The sequence below is a fragment of the Chrysoperla carnea genome, chromosome 3 (assembly GCF_905475395.1).
Source record: "Chrysoperla carnea chromosome 3, inChrCarn1.1, whole genome shotgun sequence".
Taxonomy (NCBI): Eukaryota; Metazoa; Arthropoda; class Insecta; order Neuroptera; family Chrysopidae; genus Chrysoperla; species Chrysoperla carnea.
In genome coordinates, this window is record NC_058339.1 from 85,170,187 (window position 1) to 85,189,855 (window position 19,669).

Sequence of the window (19,669 nt, forward strand, 5' to 3'; positions counted from 1 at the left end):
CAAAGATAGATTGGTTGAATGAATTAAACTTTAAATTAATATCTACGAATAGTTTGGTCAAAAATTCTAATTCTAATCTTAGAATTACATTTTTTGGACCAAATTCCGACTGTTCGACACTTTTTTAATAGTAAATCATCTTGAAATATTAATATTATTCTCAATGGGGCCTGATCTTGTTATATCGATGCTGGCTTCTCATTCCACAGGTCATCAGGATGAAACCCGTCCATGGCATTGCTTTTTTTTTGACTTTGTTATATAGCTTCTGATTCTTATCTTAGGTAAATTCATCTGCTTAGTGTCCATAAATAGCTTATGACCTATTTTTAAAAAAAACTTTGGATTGTTGTTCAATCATACATAATTTTACATAATTTATAATGAATTGAACATAGTTTCTACCAGGTGCTCACGACGTCTCTCGTTCTTCTTGTATGTAACTTGTACTTTTTAAAGCTTATGTGTTCTTGTAATTTTCATCAAATCCCATATGGGGTGACCGAGCATTTTGCCGAAGACCGAACCTTGGGCGATCCTCGGTTACCGTTGATTTGCCGAAGTTCGGCTAATACCGTGGCGCCAGAGACAATTTTCTCTATAGAGAGTACTTTTGCTTTCAAATAATCACAAATACTGATATCCATCAATTGTGTTTGAGGTTGCCCTTGTAATGGATCATTTGATATACAACTTTAATTAATCCACATAAGAATTTCTCGAAGTATATTAATAACATTCTATGCTTGCTGGCACCCAGACTATATACCCTTTTTTTATATACCGACACACTTATTTTTAGAAAACCTAATTTCTTATCAAGTATCTTAAGTTTGTTTTTTTTTTCGTACTTTATTCAAAGTTTTTTTTTTATTCTTGTTAACACTGTCTAGACGTTACAACTTTTATCTAAGCATTTTAAATTAGAATTTTCCAACAGAATGGCTTAGAAAATTTATAAATATTGAGAATGAATAAAAATGTCGACACTATGAGATATTTATAACTGATTTATCATTATTAAAAAAGCATTTTTTTCTTTTGAAAAATTTACATGAGTTTCTAGATGTCTCATAAAAGTGCTTTTTGTAATGCGAAAGAACTGCAAATAATTTTTCAAAAACAATAACACTAAAGTATTACACTATATCCAAAGTAGTTTCATAGCTATTTATTCCCTTACAAATACTCTGGATATGCTGGATATGCTTTAGTATAACGTAAAACCATAGTAAAGTTTTTGTCAGAATTATTCAATGAATTTACGTGAACGTTATTCAGTGAATAATTTCCAAGAAAATTAATATAGCAAATGGTTTCAATGACCAAGCATTTCATGGAATTGAATATTATGCAATATCTACATTTATTACGAATATACTTTGAATTTTCTACTTGAGTAAGCAAATAAAATTAATCTAATTAATTTACAATTTTTTTTTTATATATTACTTTTTTATGATTAAAATTACAGATCATAATATTAAAATAAAAATTTAAAGAAATCTCCGACGTAAAATCAGGTTATTATTTAAAATTGTCATTATCATAAACCTAATAATATTTTTCTTTTGTTACAGATTTCTCAATGTATTTCAACAAAATTGAACAACGAACCTAATAAAAAAATTCTAATTCTCCAACTCAACCATGAAGAAAATATTATTTCTAACCAAATATTTTCGTGTATGGAAAATAAGAAATAAACTTATTTAAACATGACGAAAAATTATACAAACCTAATGACATGTTTAAAAATGAATTTTTTCCTAAATTAAACAAAAATATTAATCTAAACAATTAGTTTATTGTGAAATATCAAGTTTTACAGCAATTTTACATTGCTGGAAAAGATGAATTTTCCAAATTTACTACAAATAACATCATTATTAATCATATCATCACAAACGGTTTTAACTGTAAAATCTTCGGAAAATGAAGTTGAATGTGGCGGAGTATTAACAGAACCTCATGGTGTGTTACAAACACCGAATTTCCCACGACCATTTAATGTACCAATATCATGTCGTTGGATTATCGATGCATCAAATATTGATGCACCAAATCCATCGATTGTCGTTTATTTAACCCAATTGTACGTGTTTACGGGATTAACATTCCATGAGTATGCACATTATGAGAGTGAATCGTTAAAAGTTGGTGGACAATTAATACATACGGTAACCGAACAAAATGTAACACGTGTACTATGGATACGAACACCCGCACCATTTATGGTTATTGAATTTCGTTTAGATCGTTTAGAAGGGAATCATTTACGTGTGTTAGATAATTTATTAGATGTGTATGGATTTAATATAACATATGAAATAAGTACGTTTGCGAATCCAGTACGTGCTAATTCGTGTAATGTGTTTAGTTGTTCATATACAGGACATTGTTATGTGAGTTATGATTTTCGGTAAGTTTATTTTTATTTTTTATAATAATAATAATTTGTAAGATTGTATAAAAATTTATTTATGGTTTGTGTTCGTTTAAAATACTTATTATTTTTAGGAATTTAGTTTTCAAACTATTTTTAAATTACCATTTAAAATTTTACAAAAAAAAAAAAAAAAATTATAACTTGGGGAATTTCAGATGAAAAACTTTTCTTGTAAAATAATTTTAATGTTGAAATATTTTGCGCTTGATTTTTGTTCAATTTATTCAAGTTCTAATCGATTCCATCATAAAAATTCGATACAAAAGTTTCTTCGACTGGTAGTACGAAAGTAAAAAAATCCTTATCTATTTGACGAGTGGTTTAATATATTGAACGAAGATATTGCTCTTACTCATATTTCACTTAACAAATTTCAATTTTTAGCAAAGTTTCCATGCCAAAAATACAAAATTTAATTAAACTCGATCGGTTGAGCGCTTCTTTAAGAAAGTTTTATTTTAATCTATCTCTTGCATTATTTCTTAAGTTCTGCTATAAACAAACATAAAATACATTTTTGACTTTATTATGATCCTAAAATTAAATTACAATTTAGAAAATGTTCATTTATTGAAGTGGTTTTATATGTATTTTATGCACATTATGTTCCGTATATATAAACACAAGAATACAATTTTCATGCTGTGCTTTGTGTTAATATCCTGATGGTACAAATTCGTTGTGTACCTAGGTACATAGTGACTCCATATGGTTCCACAGAGTATATGAATTAGATAAAATATTAAAAGCTGATAATAAAATTTACGATATTATCTTATAAACAAAATGTTTTAAAATTTGAAAACATAACAACGTTTGTTAATTAAATAAATAAGCTATAAATAAGTTTAATTTTAATGAGAAAAACAACTTGTTGAACAATTACTGTAAATAAGGTGAATTATCTCTTATACGAAGCATTCTAAAGTCCTTATCCCTTGGTTCTTAAGTCCTTATCCTTTGGTTGATTCAACATTAAAATTTCACACAGAGCAACTTTATTTAAAAGTTTGCATTCGCCTTCAAGTATAGAATGTGGAAAAAATCAAATTTCGCAAAAATTAGATTTAATAGGCAAGGGACCTCGCACGATTAAATAGGAAAATGGCTTTATGTGAAATCTTTTTTCATTGCCCCCCAAATTTTCTTTGGATCGTTCTGATCAAAAGCTATCTCGACCACAGAACTTGTTAATGGATATTTTTCGAGTAACGGACATCAAAGCTACCCATATATAATAGTTATCGTGTATGACTACCGTGCGTGGTATGTTTGTTTGTGTGTGTAACAAAAATTATATGTATCAAATCTGTAGAAATTAAGTAAATGGGCAAACGACCTAATATAATTTTTTTTAATTATTATTATTATTATACTGTTTTTCTAACATCTAGGTCATTTACACAGTCATAGATAAAACATAATATAATTTAAAAATTAAAAATGCACACAGCTTTAAAAAAATCACAAAATTGAGAATAAAAAGGGGAAAATTTTTTTTTTTTTTTTCATGCGACATAATTGTGTGAAAAAAGAAACTAAAAATTAAAAACACTTACTCATTATACACGGTTTCATATTTTATTAAGTTTATAAATTCTTTGAGAAAAGGTTAAAATAAAAATATTTTCTTGTAAAAATATAATATATCAAACGTAACTATATTATATAAGGAAATCCGTTCTAATCCTTCTTCTTCGAAATAAGAAAATAGAAAAAAAACATATCTTCTTATATTACAACACTATAAAGAAAATATTGAATTTTGTTCATTGGAAAAAAATTCTTCCTCTAATACATTTTAAATTCTAAATTCAATTTTATTCTAGAATGTTCTCAAATTTTTCAATAATGTATATATCAGATAAAAAACAAAAAAGGTAAACTTTTTTAACAAATTATTCATCATTTTTCCATTCTCCTACAATTTGATAACGGTAAATAAAATTCAAGAAAAAAACTTACAGAAGGAAGCACAACACAACTTACAGATGTACAATATTTACCTCTTTGATGTTGGCACTCTTATTTCTTGTCACACTTGAAAAAAATGGTGTAATAAATCTTAGACACTTGTTTGCCTGTGGCCCCATAGCTGCTACGCAGATTCCCTGTTTTAAAAATTGTTTTGAAAACTATGAAGTCAATTTTTTTTGAAAAGTGGTTTTTTATCAAAAATTTGTCCACACTTTAGTTAACAATGAAACATTTTTCAGGCGTCTAAAATCTCTCAAAGTTATTAGCGAGTAAATGTGGCACCATTTTACGGAGTAATAAAATTTGACCGTTTTTGTCCCTCATATTGGAACTGATCAAAAGAAAAAATATATAATTTTTTCAAATAGATTGTATTCATAAAATATAATTTCTTCTGTGAATCATTTTATTAGGTCACTCTTGGTATCTAAAGATCGATTTTACAAAGACCCTGACGTTATTTCTTGAAGATTTTTCTGGCCCTGTCCATTTTATTTTCAAAATATTATGAAATTAATTAGATGTTTAATTCAATTCCCAAGCGATTTCTTAAAATTTTTTTAGTTTTCAGTTGCAGTTTTCTTAAAAACCGTGTTACAATCACAGAGGTATTAGATATTTACAAGTATATATACAAGAACTTTCTTCTAAAAAGGATTTGAAGAATATTGAAAAATAAGTTTTATATGTCGATTTATAGCCCACAACAAAATAATAGAAGCAATATATACTTTTTGTTGAACTCGTAGGGTACACTTATTGAGGTTCTATCATCTTAAGGATGTGCGAAGTCCAGGGCAATTCTGGATAAGAGACTTGATTTTTTATTTGAATTTGGACTAAGTCTAAATCAACTATGAAAATGTTAGGTGGGGGGGGGGTGTCCAATTATTTAAATACATAAATGACTTCAAAAGTAGGCATATTTAACATTGATCTTATGGGAAAACGGTAACTAGATGATATGTTGCATAGATTTCTCCAAAACTAGTCGGTGGAAATTAAAAAAAAAACTATTTAAATTAAAGTTAAAACCTTCATAAATTATTGAAAAATAATACCCGCTGTGCTCGACTAATTAAAGATGTATCAGCACGGTAGTGGGGACACAAATTTAAAAAATATATTTTTTGAATTTTGATGTTGAATTATGTTATAACTTGATAATATAAGACGAAAAGAATAAATAAAATTTTTCGATATCTGGAGTAATTTTCAAAATAACGAAAAGTGAAAATTTTGTTTAATGATTTAGCTTTCCATATTTCGAAAGCAAAAGCAGATATCGAAAAATTTTGCTCTTATTTTCCGTCTATTATTCAGGTTTAAGAAAATTCATCATCAAAGTTGAAAGTGGTATAAATAATTTCAACCACAAGTCTAAACTTCCCTTGGCGCTCGTACTTCCTTAGATGAAACGATAGTGTAGGGTCCAGTATGCAACACTTAGATGAATTTCTTGTGTATCTTAGCTATACAGAAATTCATTGTGTAAAGTTAGTTCAAGTGTAAAAGTTATTTACCAATTTTGGATCTGAGGCCTAGTTTGCGAGATAATTAACAAAATAAATTATTATTATATTAATAAAAAGTAAATAAGTTTATCGAATCACAAGTTCAATAAAATATTGAAGGCAGGTAGGAGGTGGTCCTTTATTAAAAATACTCAAAAAATGCATAATATTGTTTGCGTGTGTTTACACGCAAACAATATTACGTTTATTATTTCTTAGTTTATGGAATAATACAATACCGGCCTTCAAAATTTTACTGAACTGTGATTCGATTAAGTTATTTACTTTTTATTAATATAGTATTACTTTATTTTGTTAATTATCTTAGGCCTCAGATCCAAAATTGGTAAATAACTTTTTCCTTCGTCTTTATGAGCTTATTCTGTAGGTTAACAGAACTTGATCTGCAGTCAATAACAGAACACCCTGTATAAATAATTTACAAAACACTGAAATCGGTAAATATGCTACAAATTAATGATTATAATAAAGAAAGAAAAATTTTCTGTCACTATATAGTTACGTGTGCCCACACTATAAAATAAATTACATAACACCGTTTAATATTCTTGTCAATATTTAATTAAATCCAAGTATATTTATTTATCATAAATTGACGTAATCTTTAACTCTTTTCCTCTTTTCCTCTTATCGTATTTTTTTTCCTCTATACACAAAAGAGAAAATACAATCTGTGTAAACACAAGTGCTTCGTGTTGTAAGTTCAAAAAATAATATCAAAAGAATATGACGCACAAAAGCTCTTATACCCAGAGAACAAAATGTTTATACATAAATTTATCACAAAATAATACGTGAAAGAAGTGTTGTCAACTATTTATATTTGGGCTAAAATAAACGAGCTTTGGTAGATGTGAATCACAGAAAGCAGAGTAATAACTTTCCGATTGATTGCGCGGTAACTTATCTGTGAAATAATAGCAAAAATAATCTCCCTACAAAAGTATAATAGCAAAAAGGTGCGTTACAAAATATACCAGGGAATCAAAATTTGTTAAAAATTTTAACAATTCATTTTTAACCGCGAGATCTATTAAAAAAGGGCCTTCAATGATCAAGTAAGCTGTAAAGCTCAAAACGTATAAAAATTTTGATTTCAAAATACGGGATGAAACAATTAATTTTCTCACAGAAAGTTAAAATCAACAAAAATTGTGAAAAATATAACAAATAGCAGCGGTTGTAGTGGTACATAATACACAAGGCCACATCCAACTTAACAACGATGGGTTATATGTACTGACTACTGCATGTTATTTATGTGTTTGGGGATAAACTGTTGCCGAAGAGGTTTGACCCAAATAATGGTTTTTTAGAACAACACTTTTGCTTTCAAGTGATAATAAAATAAAACTTGTGTTGTGTACAATTTGAAATATAAAAAAAGAAAAAAAAAAGATGCCTGTGCGTATATTTTATTGATCCTACAACACTCAATTGTTGTTTATACGAGATTAAAATCCGTTGAAAATGTAATGACACTGATTTACTTTTTTCTAGAAAAGTTAATCGTAATTCTTGTACAAAGAATAAATTAAAATCATCCAATATCTCAAATGTTTCCTCCGATATTTCTCAATCTTGTTTACTTCGAAAAATACCCATTCTGTTTTTTGCTATACAAAATGGATCTGGAAAAAGTTTTTACTGCTGATGCTGATCTGAAATTACGTACAGATTGTTACAAAGTTAAGGTCGGATTTTACATATTTTTATAATTTCCAATACGTTTTTAGGTTAGGTTAGGTTAGGTTAGAGTGGCAGTCTTGGTGTGGCACACACTTAAACCATAGGGTCCGTTGTGATACCGTAAATGGGTTGTCAATGTGAATGAAAATTATGAAATATGCTAGTAATGTTTTTTGGCATGATTCTAACGGGAGTCCCGACTGGAGACTTGTCTTCACTAATTAAGAGCTACGATATAATAAACAGATAATCCCCCATAGCTATAATCATAATTTTTTCGGAGGTTAACTATAAAATTCCTGTACCATTGAAAAATTCATATTTACGATATAAAAAATCTTTAAGTTTGATAATTGCAGAACATTTTTTATTATGAAACTTTCAACTTATGAATCCCTAGGGTTTTTTATCCTGTCCATATGTAATATATATCAAGGTATATTTTAGTTTAGTCCGAAGTTTGTAACCCTTCAAAATTTTGATGCTACGAACAAAATTTAGGAATAGGTGTTCATAGGACATAAAATGTGTGACTAAGTTCGTAAGTGCGCAACATACGTCGATTAGGTCTTGGGTCTTTTGTCCGTAGGACCCATCTTGTAAACCGATAGAGATAGAACAACAAAATTTACAACTTTTGTTTGAAACATTTTTTCGTTAGCGGCACTGTTGATCCGTGAGGACGCAAATTAGGACATAATCTTTGGTGTCCATTTTCTCCAAAACTATAAAAAATAGAGAGTTGAAAATTTCGAGTTGCTTCAACTAGTGGCATTGTGAAACATTCTCGAACAAAAAAATTATGGAAAACATTTTGGAAAATTTTCGAAAACCAAGTAAATGATTTTGTTTGTTTTTTAAAATCTTCTAATTTATAAAAAAAAAAAAGTAATGCAAGCACTTATATTCAACACTTTTTATACATGGTATTTCAACAATTAACTCAAGTGTGTCAATTGTTTGTTTTCACTTGTTTAAATGTTTAGTTTGCTCCGAAAGTATCGATTTTCGCATATACAATATAGACAAATGGGTAGCAGTTAGCGATTGCTGCCAGACCAAGATTTATCCACATGTGGTTATTTTTCTCTTCAGCTTTAATAACGGTCCCGTTCAAAAAAAAGGCATAGTTTGCTCTGAAAAAGTATATTTTGTAACATAAAACATAACAAAATACAGTATTTTTGAGCTTCACGATAAAACATGATAATGTATTAAAAGAACCCTTCAAACAATACTTTTGTTAATAATCTATTTACAAAAGCATTTATGTCTATATTTTGTACAATGTCATGGTTAGAAATATTAATTATAGACGAAAAACATAGTAGTGTATGTAGTGTAGACGAATGTCAGTTAATAAACCTCAATTTCTTTTGTAAATAATATTTTTCCCTTGTTTAAACGACAGATACGTGATCATTTTCACACGATATATATTTTTTTTTTTTCGGAGCTGAGTTTTTTATTCCCGTACAAGAAATATGGGAAAAAAAAGGAATTTTTGTAATTTAATGATTATAAAAATGATGACAGTGCATTTTTATATAAATATAATAATAATGTCTGTCAGATGTAAAATGTGTAAAGAAAAAAAAATATATATATAACATTACGTTGTGATTTATTACAATAAAAACTAAATCAAAATTTTCTGTTAGAAAAGAAATATTATAGGAGTGCAAAGAAAGCACCGAAGAAAGTAACGAATGCGCTCTTTTAAAAAATACACATTTCCTAAAGAAACAATTAAATTTCCTAAAGAAACAAATTGGATTTCTTAATGATTTACCAAATTTTTAATACATTAGCTGCAGGAGCTGCGTCAGCTAAGAGAATTCCGTCAGAGATTGAAAAAATAACACATTTTTCTTAAAATCGAATATTGTACTTTTAATTTTTCTAGAAATCTGGTTCTTTTCAATAAAAGTGGTCCAAAAATACAAAAATATTTTTATTTTGGAAAAATTCAAAATTTTGTCCTTTACGCAAATCTATTTGATTCGGAAATTCGTCAAAAATTTATAATGAAAATACTTTTTAAGGGGCACATTTTTATTGTACTAAAAAGAAAATTTTTTTTTTATGAATCACTTAAACACGACTGTATGGAAACGCCGGAGGCTGTCAATTTAAAATATCGAGGTGATTTAGAGAACCTTTAGTTTTTACAATTATAGAAAAAATTATTTTCTACTGTTTATTATAATGAACGCTTGTCCTTAAATAATTTTTATACCATGTATATGCAATATACAAGCTATACTAAGTTTAGTCCCAAGTTTGTAACGTTTGAAAATATTGAGGCAACGAAAAAAAATTTGGTTTTGATGTTCATAAAATCACCTAATTATTTCATTCTAGAGCTCAAAAACGAAAAAATATATCGAGTTGAAATTTTTATAGCATGCTCATGACATAAAAAGTGTCGTTCAGTTCGTAAATGAGCAACATATGTCAATTGGGTCTTCGATCCGTGGGATCTATTTTGTTAACCGTAAGAGATATAACAAAATTTTAAATGTAAACAATGTTCCTTATACAAAAATTAACAACATTTTTTCGTAAACATCATTGAGAGCGCAACACCCGTGAGAGGCAAATTAGATGAAAATTACATAGTTTGTATTATATGGGAATATCAGAACTCAATTTTTTACAATTTTCTTAAGGGGTACCCCTTCAAAAAAATCGAAAAAACCGAAAAAATTTTTTACTCTCAGAATTGGATAAAACTTGGTTTATAAGGTAAATATGACCCAAGAAATCCAAAAATCGGGTTCATTTAACAATCGGATCAGTAGTTTTGGAAATATGGCCAGAAATATAGGGCGAATTTGCAATATCTCGAAAACTACCGTCCCAATCGTGAGATTACCGTGATATTTGAGTTTTTTGGGTCAAAATTAGCTTATAAATTGAGTTTTGTCAAAATCGGAAAAAATATTTTTTTCTCAATTTTTTGTTATTTTCTTAAGGGGTACCCCTTCAAAAAAATCGAAAAAACCGAAAAAATTTTTTACTCTCAGAATTGGATAAAACTTGGTTTATAAGGTAAATATGACCCAAGAAATCCAAAAATCGGGTTCATTTAACAATCGGATAAGTAGTTTTGGAAATATGGCCAGAAATGTAGGGTGAATTTGCAATTTGCCGATTTACATGTGCATGACAAATTTCTGCTTCTTCAAAAACCGGAAAGTGGGTCAAATTTAACTTTAAATATTTGATTACAGATACCAAGGGGGGTGAAAATAATAAAAGCTTATAAAAAAATCTCGAATCAAAAACGGGTCTAAAAAACTGAGCCTTGAAAAATCAGATAACTCAAAATGAGTTTACAAGTGACAGTAATTGTCATGAAGTGAAAAACAGGAATCTGCATATGAGAAAGTCATATTTCCCTCTTTTCTCTCGTGGATCTCTATATCTAAGACTGTTACTTGCCTGCACCGCTAATGAGAACAGTTGTTTGTATTTATTATAAGCTATTTATGCCCGTTCTTGACCAATTTCTACATTACAAAATTTTTTAAAAACTTCGAATTTCATTATAGAAATTTAAAAAAAAAAATTCTATCAAACGAATTGTGGCTGATATTTTCTAAACATTTTTTCACAATAAAACTTGAAAACCAAGCATAATTTGATACGCTGAGTACGTTTCAAAATACTATTTGAACATCCTGTATAAATTTATTAATTATTATATTATGTATTTTTGTATGCGTGTACAAGCAAGTTAAGTTGTTGCTGATTCTGGTATATAATAATTCTGTATTATTATGATTTTACAATCCATTTAATGAATGTTTATAATATTATTATATATCTATCTACATGCATGTACACTGGGAATGGCCGGGTAAGACAAATCAAAGTAAAGGAAAAATGTTTCTAGATTATGTAACTGTAAATTTTCAACAACGAGTGATTTTTGGGAAATTTGAGGCTTTGGGAGAAGATTTTTCCAGTCTCAAACATGAGAATTTGTTTGCTACAAGAATTAGAAAAATTTGTAAATTTCTAAAAATCTATAAGCGCATAAGCTGACTCAATTTTTTAGTTTAAGAAAACATCTCTGCCCTTCTTTAAAAAAACTTAATTTGATACACACACGCAGGTGTGTACAACAAACACACTAGTGTACAGTATAGATGGGGTTATGATTTCGTGACTAACACACTCACGAAACTTTGTGAGTGGCTTCATTTCAGTGTAACCTACACCATTTTTATTTACGAAAACTTCGGAAATTGGGATGTTTTTAATATGGGGAATGCGGGAAACATGTCAATTAACCGACCTATTGAAAAAATATGAACAATCGTTTACTTTTTTGTTGAACGCAAAAATATTGGGCCTTTGGTGTGACCTTCACCTCCAACAAGTGGAAAAAGGGAGTATGGAAATTTATGAACAACCGACTATTTTTTACACAATTGTTTAGTAAAATTAAATGTACATACTGGCCCACATCTTCCATGAGCCGTTTTCTCAGACCTACGCCTTAAACATGTCAGTTTAACGACTATTTGTTACACTCACAAAGTTTGGTGAGTGTGTTGGTCACGAAATCATATCCCCTCTGTACTGTAGACTACATAATGGAAAGCTTGAAAAATAAAATATAAAAATTGATTGACAATTTTAAGAAGGCATGATAAAATCTGCACTTGAACGGAAATCAATAAACACTATTCACGTCCCTTTTTAAAGGTAAAATCATTCAAAGTAGGATGTTGACTTCAAATTCTAAAGGCTTTAAGCATCCTAATTATTAGTTTTAGGATTATTCAAATAAATACCGAATATAAAATCTGTACTAACGCCCACCTGTTGTTAAATGCATTTTCATAGCGACCAAAATGAATTTTCATAGTAATAGTTTTTTTTTCCAGCATTGTAAATAAACTTAATGATCACTACATGTTTGGGACAATAATAAATTTTTTTCTACAGAAATAGATCTACAACTTATTTAAGGGCCAAGGGGGGTTAATATAAGTACTCTAATAACATTTAAGATCCTCCTACTAATTTGATTTTATATCCTCCTACTTCTATTGGGAAGATCATTTTCCCAAATTACAAGCGGTGTCTTTAAATAGAACTACGATAACAGACTTTAACTGCGCATCAGCATCCGTTGAATAAATAAATGGCTATAAGGTTTGGCTAGATTAGAATGGCTTTCTTGGGTTGGGGCACACTTAGACCATAGGGTCCGTTGTGATAGCGAAAGTGAGTTGGACCACCCCCGGCCACTACTCTATAAACCATTGGGCGCTGTTTTCTAACAGCAGGAGTGCTTTGACATTAAAGGATTTCAAATAGGAGAGATTGTCAAAGGAAGGCTGGCTCAAGTGATTGCATCTCCTCGTGGCAAGAGCAAGAGCAGTAACACAAAAGATGAGACATCGTTTCTTCCTCTTCTTCACTGTGACTGTGATTAAGAAACGTAGTAATTTATAGCAATATTGTTCAAATGTATGAATAAACTGTCTAATACAAAATAGCCACCACTTTTCTAGTCTAGTCATTTCATAGGCCACTACTGCCTTTTTAAACATTTAAGACTGTTAGCGTTTTGACGTTATTCGTGATTTTCCCAATTGTAAGAGGATTTTGCATTCTGTAAAAGGTTGTAGGTCTTATGAGTAAATAATTATTAAATATGATATTCCAATCTTGCCAATTCCTACTTTTCTGTATTATATGCATAATTTAATTTGAGCTAACTAGCTCTTTTCATTTTAATTTTATTGTATAACAACTAACAGCTCTATAACAGCTATCTAGTTTTTGGTATGATAGAATATAGTTTTAGAATTAGTTTGTTCATACATTTAATATTGACTTTAGTTGAGAATTATAATTATAATGTAGTCTAATAGAGATATATATGTACATCATATATGTAGAAAATTACAAATGTTAATAAATTCGTTTTTCTAGGAAGCCATCTGCAACACAATGTTATTCAGTTATTATGAATTATTTAAATCTATGTGTTCATCTTTTGATAATAAGAACACTAGTTGGTTATATTTATTTTGAAGAGCTATGTATTATCTTCTTTCTTACTCAAAAAATGAAACAGTTTAGAAGGCTTGTATTCCTTTAAAGAAGCCTGGTGACCAAGTAGAGAGAATTAAATAAATATGAAGGTAAAAATAAGAATACTGACTTCGATCCCCAAGCCTGGTTATAATTTTGCTCTCTTAATACAAATTATTATAAGTTATTAATTTTACTGTATAATCTACATACAAAATTTTTTGTCCCTCAAGTAGAAAATTAGCTTTTATGAATTTGAAAAGATGTTTTATAATATGCAAAAGCTGCTGCCACGTGTAGATTTTGTGAAATAATAGAAATGAAAGAAAGCTTTTAAAAAAAAGCTTGAAATCTGTAAATCAATGAGATTAAAATTAAACGAAAAATTCTGCACATTTTCATTTTTTTTTCGACTATTATACTTTTTTCATGCAACTAGAATAAGCTTCTATGCGTGAATGTAAAAAATTTATACATATCAGCAAAATCTTGGAGTTTTATCCGATAGCTTATAAATTTTACAAGATATATTATTTCATACAGGGTGGGTCATTTTAATCTATAATGGCGAATAGCTCGTTTTGTAGGTAACCATATCAAAAAATTACTTAAACAAAAGTTGTAGAGTTCGATTGGGGACATCATGTTCTGACATCAGATTGGATCTAGTTCTTTGGGTTTCTTTTAAAGTCAATGTAGATCCTAAATGGTAAAAGAAAAACACTTTAATTTAGAAAGTTGATCCTGATAAAAGAACTTACTTTATTCATTAAACCAGTTTTGTGAAGATCGTCAGCTTTTCGAAGAAATTTGATTTAAAATGTGTCATTATTGCATTTAATCGAAACAAGACAGCCAACTACAAAAAAATGCTATGGCCAAAAGTTGTCAAGAACAATAGAGTACATTCACCTATGTACATGACTTGGACCTACAATTATCGATAACCTGTAAGCATATTTTCTTTCAATTAAATGCAATAATGACATATTTTTTAGTCGCATTTCCTCCGAAAGCTACTGTTTTTCGAAAAAAAGTTATTTTCATTATGAGAATCAACTTTTTAACTTAAAGCGTTATTCCATATCTTACCGTTTCGATTCTAAATTGGCTATTATAGCAAACCAAAGAACTAGGTCCAGTCTGATTTGGGAACATGATGTCCCCCATCATACTCTGCAACTTTTGTTTAAGTTATTTTTTTGATTAGTTGAGTTCAAAACGAGCTATTAGCCATTACAGCTTAAAATGACCCACTCTATTTATATTGTATTTACATTTATTTAATGACATATACTGTATTTACATTTAATTAATCAATATAAAATTTAGAACTTTTAAACCAAATCTGTACAAGTTATAGGACTAGAACGTCTAGAGACAAAAAAATTATAATTGCAAGAGTCGGAAAGTCGTTTGAGATGTTGGATGCAATAAAAAAAAAGATATAGAGACAAGGTGATAGGTTTCTCAAACTTTGTCCTGTTTTGTGTTGGAAATTGAAGAAATAAACTTTGTACTTCAAAAACTAGACATCAGTAAAGTATTTCTTTTATATTTAGGAATATAAAAATGACATGCGTATAACTTTGTTTAATGTGAAACGTCATGAAATTTCAAAAGTTGAATTTTTGAATTGCTGATCATTAACAATTTTTGATTGCCATATATTTTTTCTACATGTGAAGCCGTATAAAAAATACCATTTTTTGTTATTATTTTGCAAAATTATATACACGAATAAATTAAATTTTTAGTTTTATTTTGCACAATTTTTTTTTTCCATGAACCTAGTTATAGTATTGTTATTCAAATACAGAACTAGATCTACATACCTGTATATTATCGGTTGTTCTATATTTCACTACATCCTAGTTAGTATGCATGCCCCATCAATCATTAGCTTATTGTTACAATAATATCAACTAAATATGTGAATACGTAGATGTAGGTATTGGTAAGATACTTTAGCGTGGATAGTTACAGTTTTAACTATTGAAAATAATGTCTCGAAATAATTTTAAATCCAAATTATAAAGAAAGCCCCGATCTTAAATCGGGTCTGATCGATTCGTTTATGTCATCCTTTGATTTTTTCTTTGTTTGAAAGGTAATTTGATCGAGAGTGTTCTAAGTTTAATTTGAAGCTGCGTTAAAATAATTGCTTAGCCGTTTGAAGACCTTTGCCTCTTTTCTACTTATTACTGGGTACAGACTCCGTAACTTGATCTTTATACATAGTTAGGATCATATTCGACCAAATTACAATTTTAATCAAAAAAAAAAAAAAAAAATCAAAATCAAAATAGCTCCGGATGAACTCATTTGTTTTTTGTTTTTTTGCTATAAAGGAGGTTTTTGTGTATATGTATACAGAAAATCCGCTAAAATTTATCACTAATACTTGTGATTATGATACAACACTTTTAATAAATTTGGGGCTGTTTATGTATACATCTGCTTCGAGTATGTTTTAGTCTATATTTAACCTGGATGTGAGGGATGCTTAACTATGGATGTGAGGATGATATTTTGTACATGAAAAACCCATGAAAATAATTTTATAGGCAAGTATAGATCAACGATCTATATCTCAACGATCTAACACTAATTCGACTATAAAAGGATATAAATTTGACGAAATATTTGAAAATTTTTTAAACCAATATCATTAAAATATCGTAAAAAGACACAAAATTTTTTACCCTATTCAATAACTTTATTGTCCGCGCTACATCACTTAAACATTAAACACAAAATATTCGCATGTATGTTCCAACATTTATACAATTTATACAATTCAATAAATAATCACAATACCAAAAAAAAAAAAAAAAATTAGAATTTTTTTAGTTTTCATTCATAACCGAGCTTATTGCAGAGTAATATATACATTTTTTATACTATAATTTGAAAAAAAAGTCTCTTGTCTGGTTTCAATAGTTTATCATGTAGTTCATTTTACCAAAAAATATTGTGGAAAATATGTGCTTATTGTTTGTCAAACAATCAAAAGATCAAACCACATTTTGTAGTTTTAGTGGTATTTTGTGAAATTGTAAACCATTGTTTTGCAAAAATACTTATATAGATAAATACTCCTATATACACCACGAGCCTCTATCCAAAGCCTTGTTTCCAAAAGTCCAACAATGAAAAAAGAAGATAGTACCAAAGCATAAATGTCGAAAGAAAGTTGGTTCTTTTGGCTGTGGGTAAAAAAAATTTATTTTTGAATGGGTATTTGAAAATCCTAACTATAAACGACCAATTAATAAAGTTGGTGGATTTAGATACCTGAGGAAACTCTTTCACAACAATAACAAGAATAGTGTTGAAATAAAATCAAGAATAGGGCAAGCAAAGAGTGCATTTTTGAAACTAGAAAAGTTCTTAACGGATAAAATAATAAACATAAGTATACGTGTGCGGTTTTTAAAATGTTACGTTTGGTCACTTTTTCTTTATGCTTCTGAAACTTGGACCTTGTCAGCAAATATAATAAAAACAATAAATGCATTTGAAATGTGGTGCTATAGAAAGATCCTAAAAATTTCATGGAACACATATACATCAAATAGTAAAGTGATTAAAATTATTGGACTTTCACCAGAACTGAGCAAGACCGTCAAAAAAAGTCAATTAAGCTACTTTGGGCATATTATACGATCGAAAAAATATGATATGATCAAGGTGGCTTTATTTGGTAAAATTCCTGCTAAACGAGCATTTGGAAGTAAAAAAATTAGCTGGATGGATAATTTAAAAGCCAGAACTAGAATGACAAAAAATGTGTGAGTCCCGGAAAATCGAAAAACATGGACTAAAGTAGTCTCTAACATCCCTTAAAAGGGTATGGAACCATACATACATACAATTACTGGAAATAGAAGTTTAGAATTGAAAATGTAATTACGAAAGAGAACCAGTATGTTAAGTGTTTTTATAATGTGAGCAGTCCTTCTTTCCAAAAGTCCAAAGATAGAAAAAGATTGTACCAAAGCATAAATGTCGGACTTTCTGCATCTCAACAGAAGCAGAGGTAAGTACTCTCGGTCGAGGATAAAGAAAAATTATTTTGGAATGGGTATTTGATAATCCTAACTCAAAAGTGTCAAATAAATAATCAATTCTTTACAAGCAGAAAAGAAAATATTTCCCTGAATAAAATTAAAATTCACCTTAAATAATAAATGTTAAATAAACTGATATATGTATAAGGAAGGTATACCGTTTGTTTTCATTATGTGAGGTTAATTTAAAAGGTAAAATCTCCACTTCATGTTATCGATATAATATAAAAACAAATTATTCTTGCTACTAAATTGCTATTTTGTGAATTTTTATTGCTTCTATGCTGCTATGAATTTTAAATAGTACTGGAGTTCGTTCACAAACTGACAATATAAATACGAGTATTTTATTGTAATAAAATGTGAAGGTTATATTAACCAACATCTTTATTTCTCTACGGAGTATAAAATTGGTGTACAGATTAAAGGTGTATTTTATACTAAAATATCATTAAACTTTATTGAGTGACCTACAAAAATATGATTTAAGGGTTCTTAAAACCATTCCATTAAAATAATTTAATTTCACAACTAAAAATAGCATTAGTCCACAATAAATTATTAACATATCAATTTTGTGTTCAATGAATTCCTTAAGAAAAAAGGATGCTTTAAGATTCAGTTGTCAAAACCATAGTGGATACTTTTTTTTTTTTTTGAAATATTGATTTTGGATAAGCTTTGTATTTTAAAGGATTGTCCTAAGAAAGTTGCGAAGAACAAAAAAACCAGAATTTTGAGACGAGCTGCGACAATTATATATGACAGAGTATTCATAAGACAGATTCTTATGAATAAACATAAAATCGAAACTGCTTTTCAAAAATATTCTTATTAAACGATAGTTCTCATCCACCATCTCTTTCAATTAGTTCTAAAAATTCCAGTATTTTGAAGATTCGGTTTTGCAACGACGACTGCCAACATTTATGTTTGAAATCATTTTAAGAACACATAAAACGGTTGATTTTCGTAATTACATTTTTTGGGCTTAAATTTTCTAGAGATTTTGTTTTAATGATTAATAAATCATCGTTGCTTCGTTATGCTGTAGATTTTGGGAACCAGTTTAAAAAAACACTTTCATTTAGATTTTATTCAGCATCTTACTTTTCTTTACAGATTTTTTGGAAATATGTCGTTTATAGCGATAATTGGTCGTTTATAGCGATAATTCTAATGTCTCTACTAAGCTCTTCCTTTTACTAGAACTGTATTTTTTACCTCTTCACATTTCAGTGACGAAATCGATCATAAAGAGACGTTACCGTAGCGCTTCCAGCCTAGCCGATCATTTATCATTGATATTGTCATCTTTGATGCTAGACCTTTAAAAATAGTTTGACTGTCTCAGTAAACCATGGCATTATGGAATACCTAGCGGGATGTGCTTCTTGTATGCATTCTTCCATGCTCATTTCCTTTGCTGGAAATCAAATTGAAAATCAACCTTATAACAGTTTATAAGATTTTCAATAAGTTGTATCGTTGCTTAATTCGTAAACAAAACATGAATGTTAGAGTAGCCTATAGTTTGACAGCGTGAAAGTAAAATAAAAACTACATTTGTTTTTTAACTCAGCCATTTTCTTTCAATAAAATAATTAAATTATAATGAAAATATAATAATTATAAAGTTTACAAGAATTATTTATTTTTATCATTTATATAAAAAAAAAACATCATTTTTTATTCCTCTTAAAAAACTTTATACTTAAAAAAGAAACTTTATTATTTCAAAATAAATTATCGTGAACTATAAACCATTTCAATTAAATATCCAACGTAAAAGTTCATTTTTTATTGTTTCGATCTTTTCAAAAGACGATAATGTTAAAATATTTAAAACACAAATGACGATGGGAGAGATAGAGAACCTTTAAATA

At 28.7% G+C, this 19,669-nt stretch overlaps 1 protein-coding gene across 1 annotated transcript in view; it reads left to right on the forward strand.

Annotated features, from left to right (window-relative positions):
* Window positions 1-1,853: 1,853 nt before the first annotated feature.
* The window catches only part of LOC123296308 (fibropellin-1-like), a 275,636-nt gene continuing 257,820 nt past the window's right edge, over window positions 1,854-19,669 (forward strand). Inside the window, exon 1 of the mRNA XM_044877769.1 lies at window positions 1,854-2,422. Within this exon, the coding sequence (XP_044733704.1) occupies window positions 1,854-2,422 (569 nt within the window). The remainder of the gene's footprint in view (window positions 2,423-19,669) is intronic.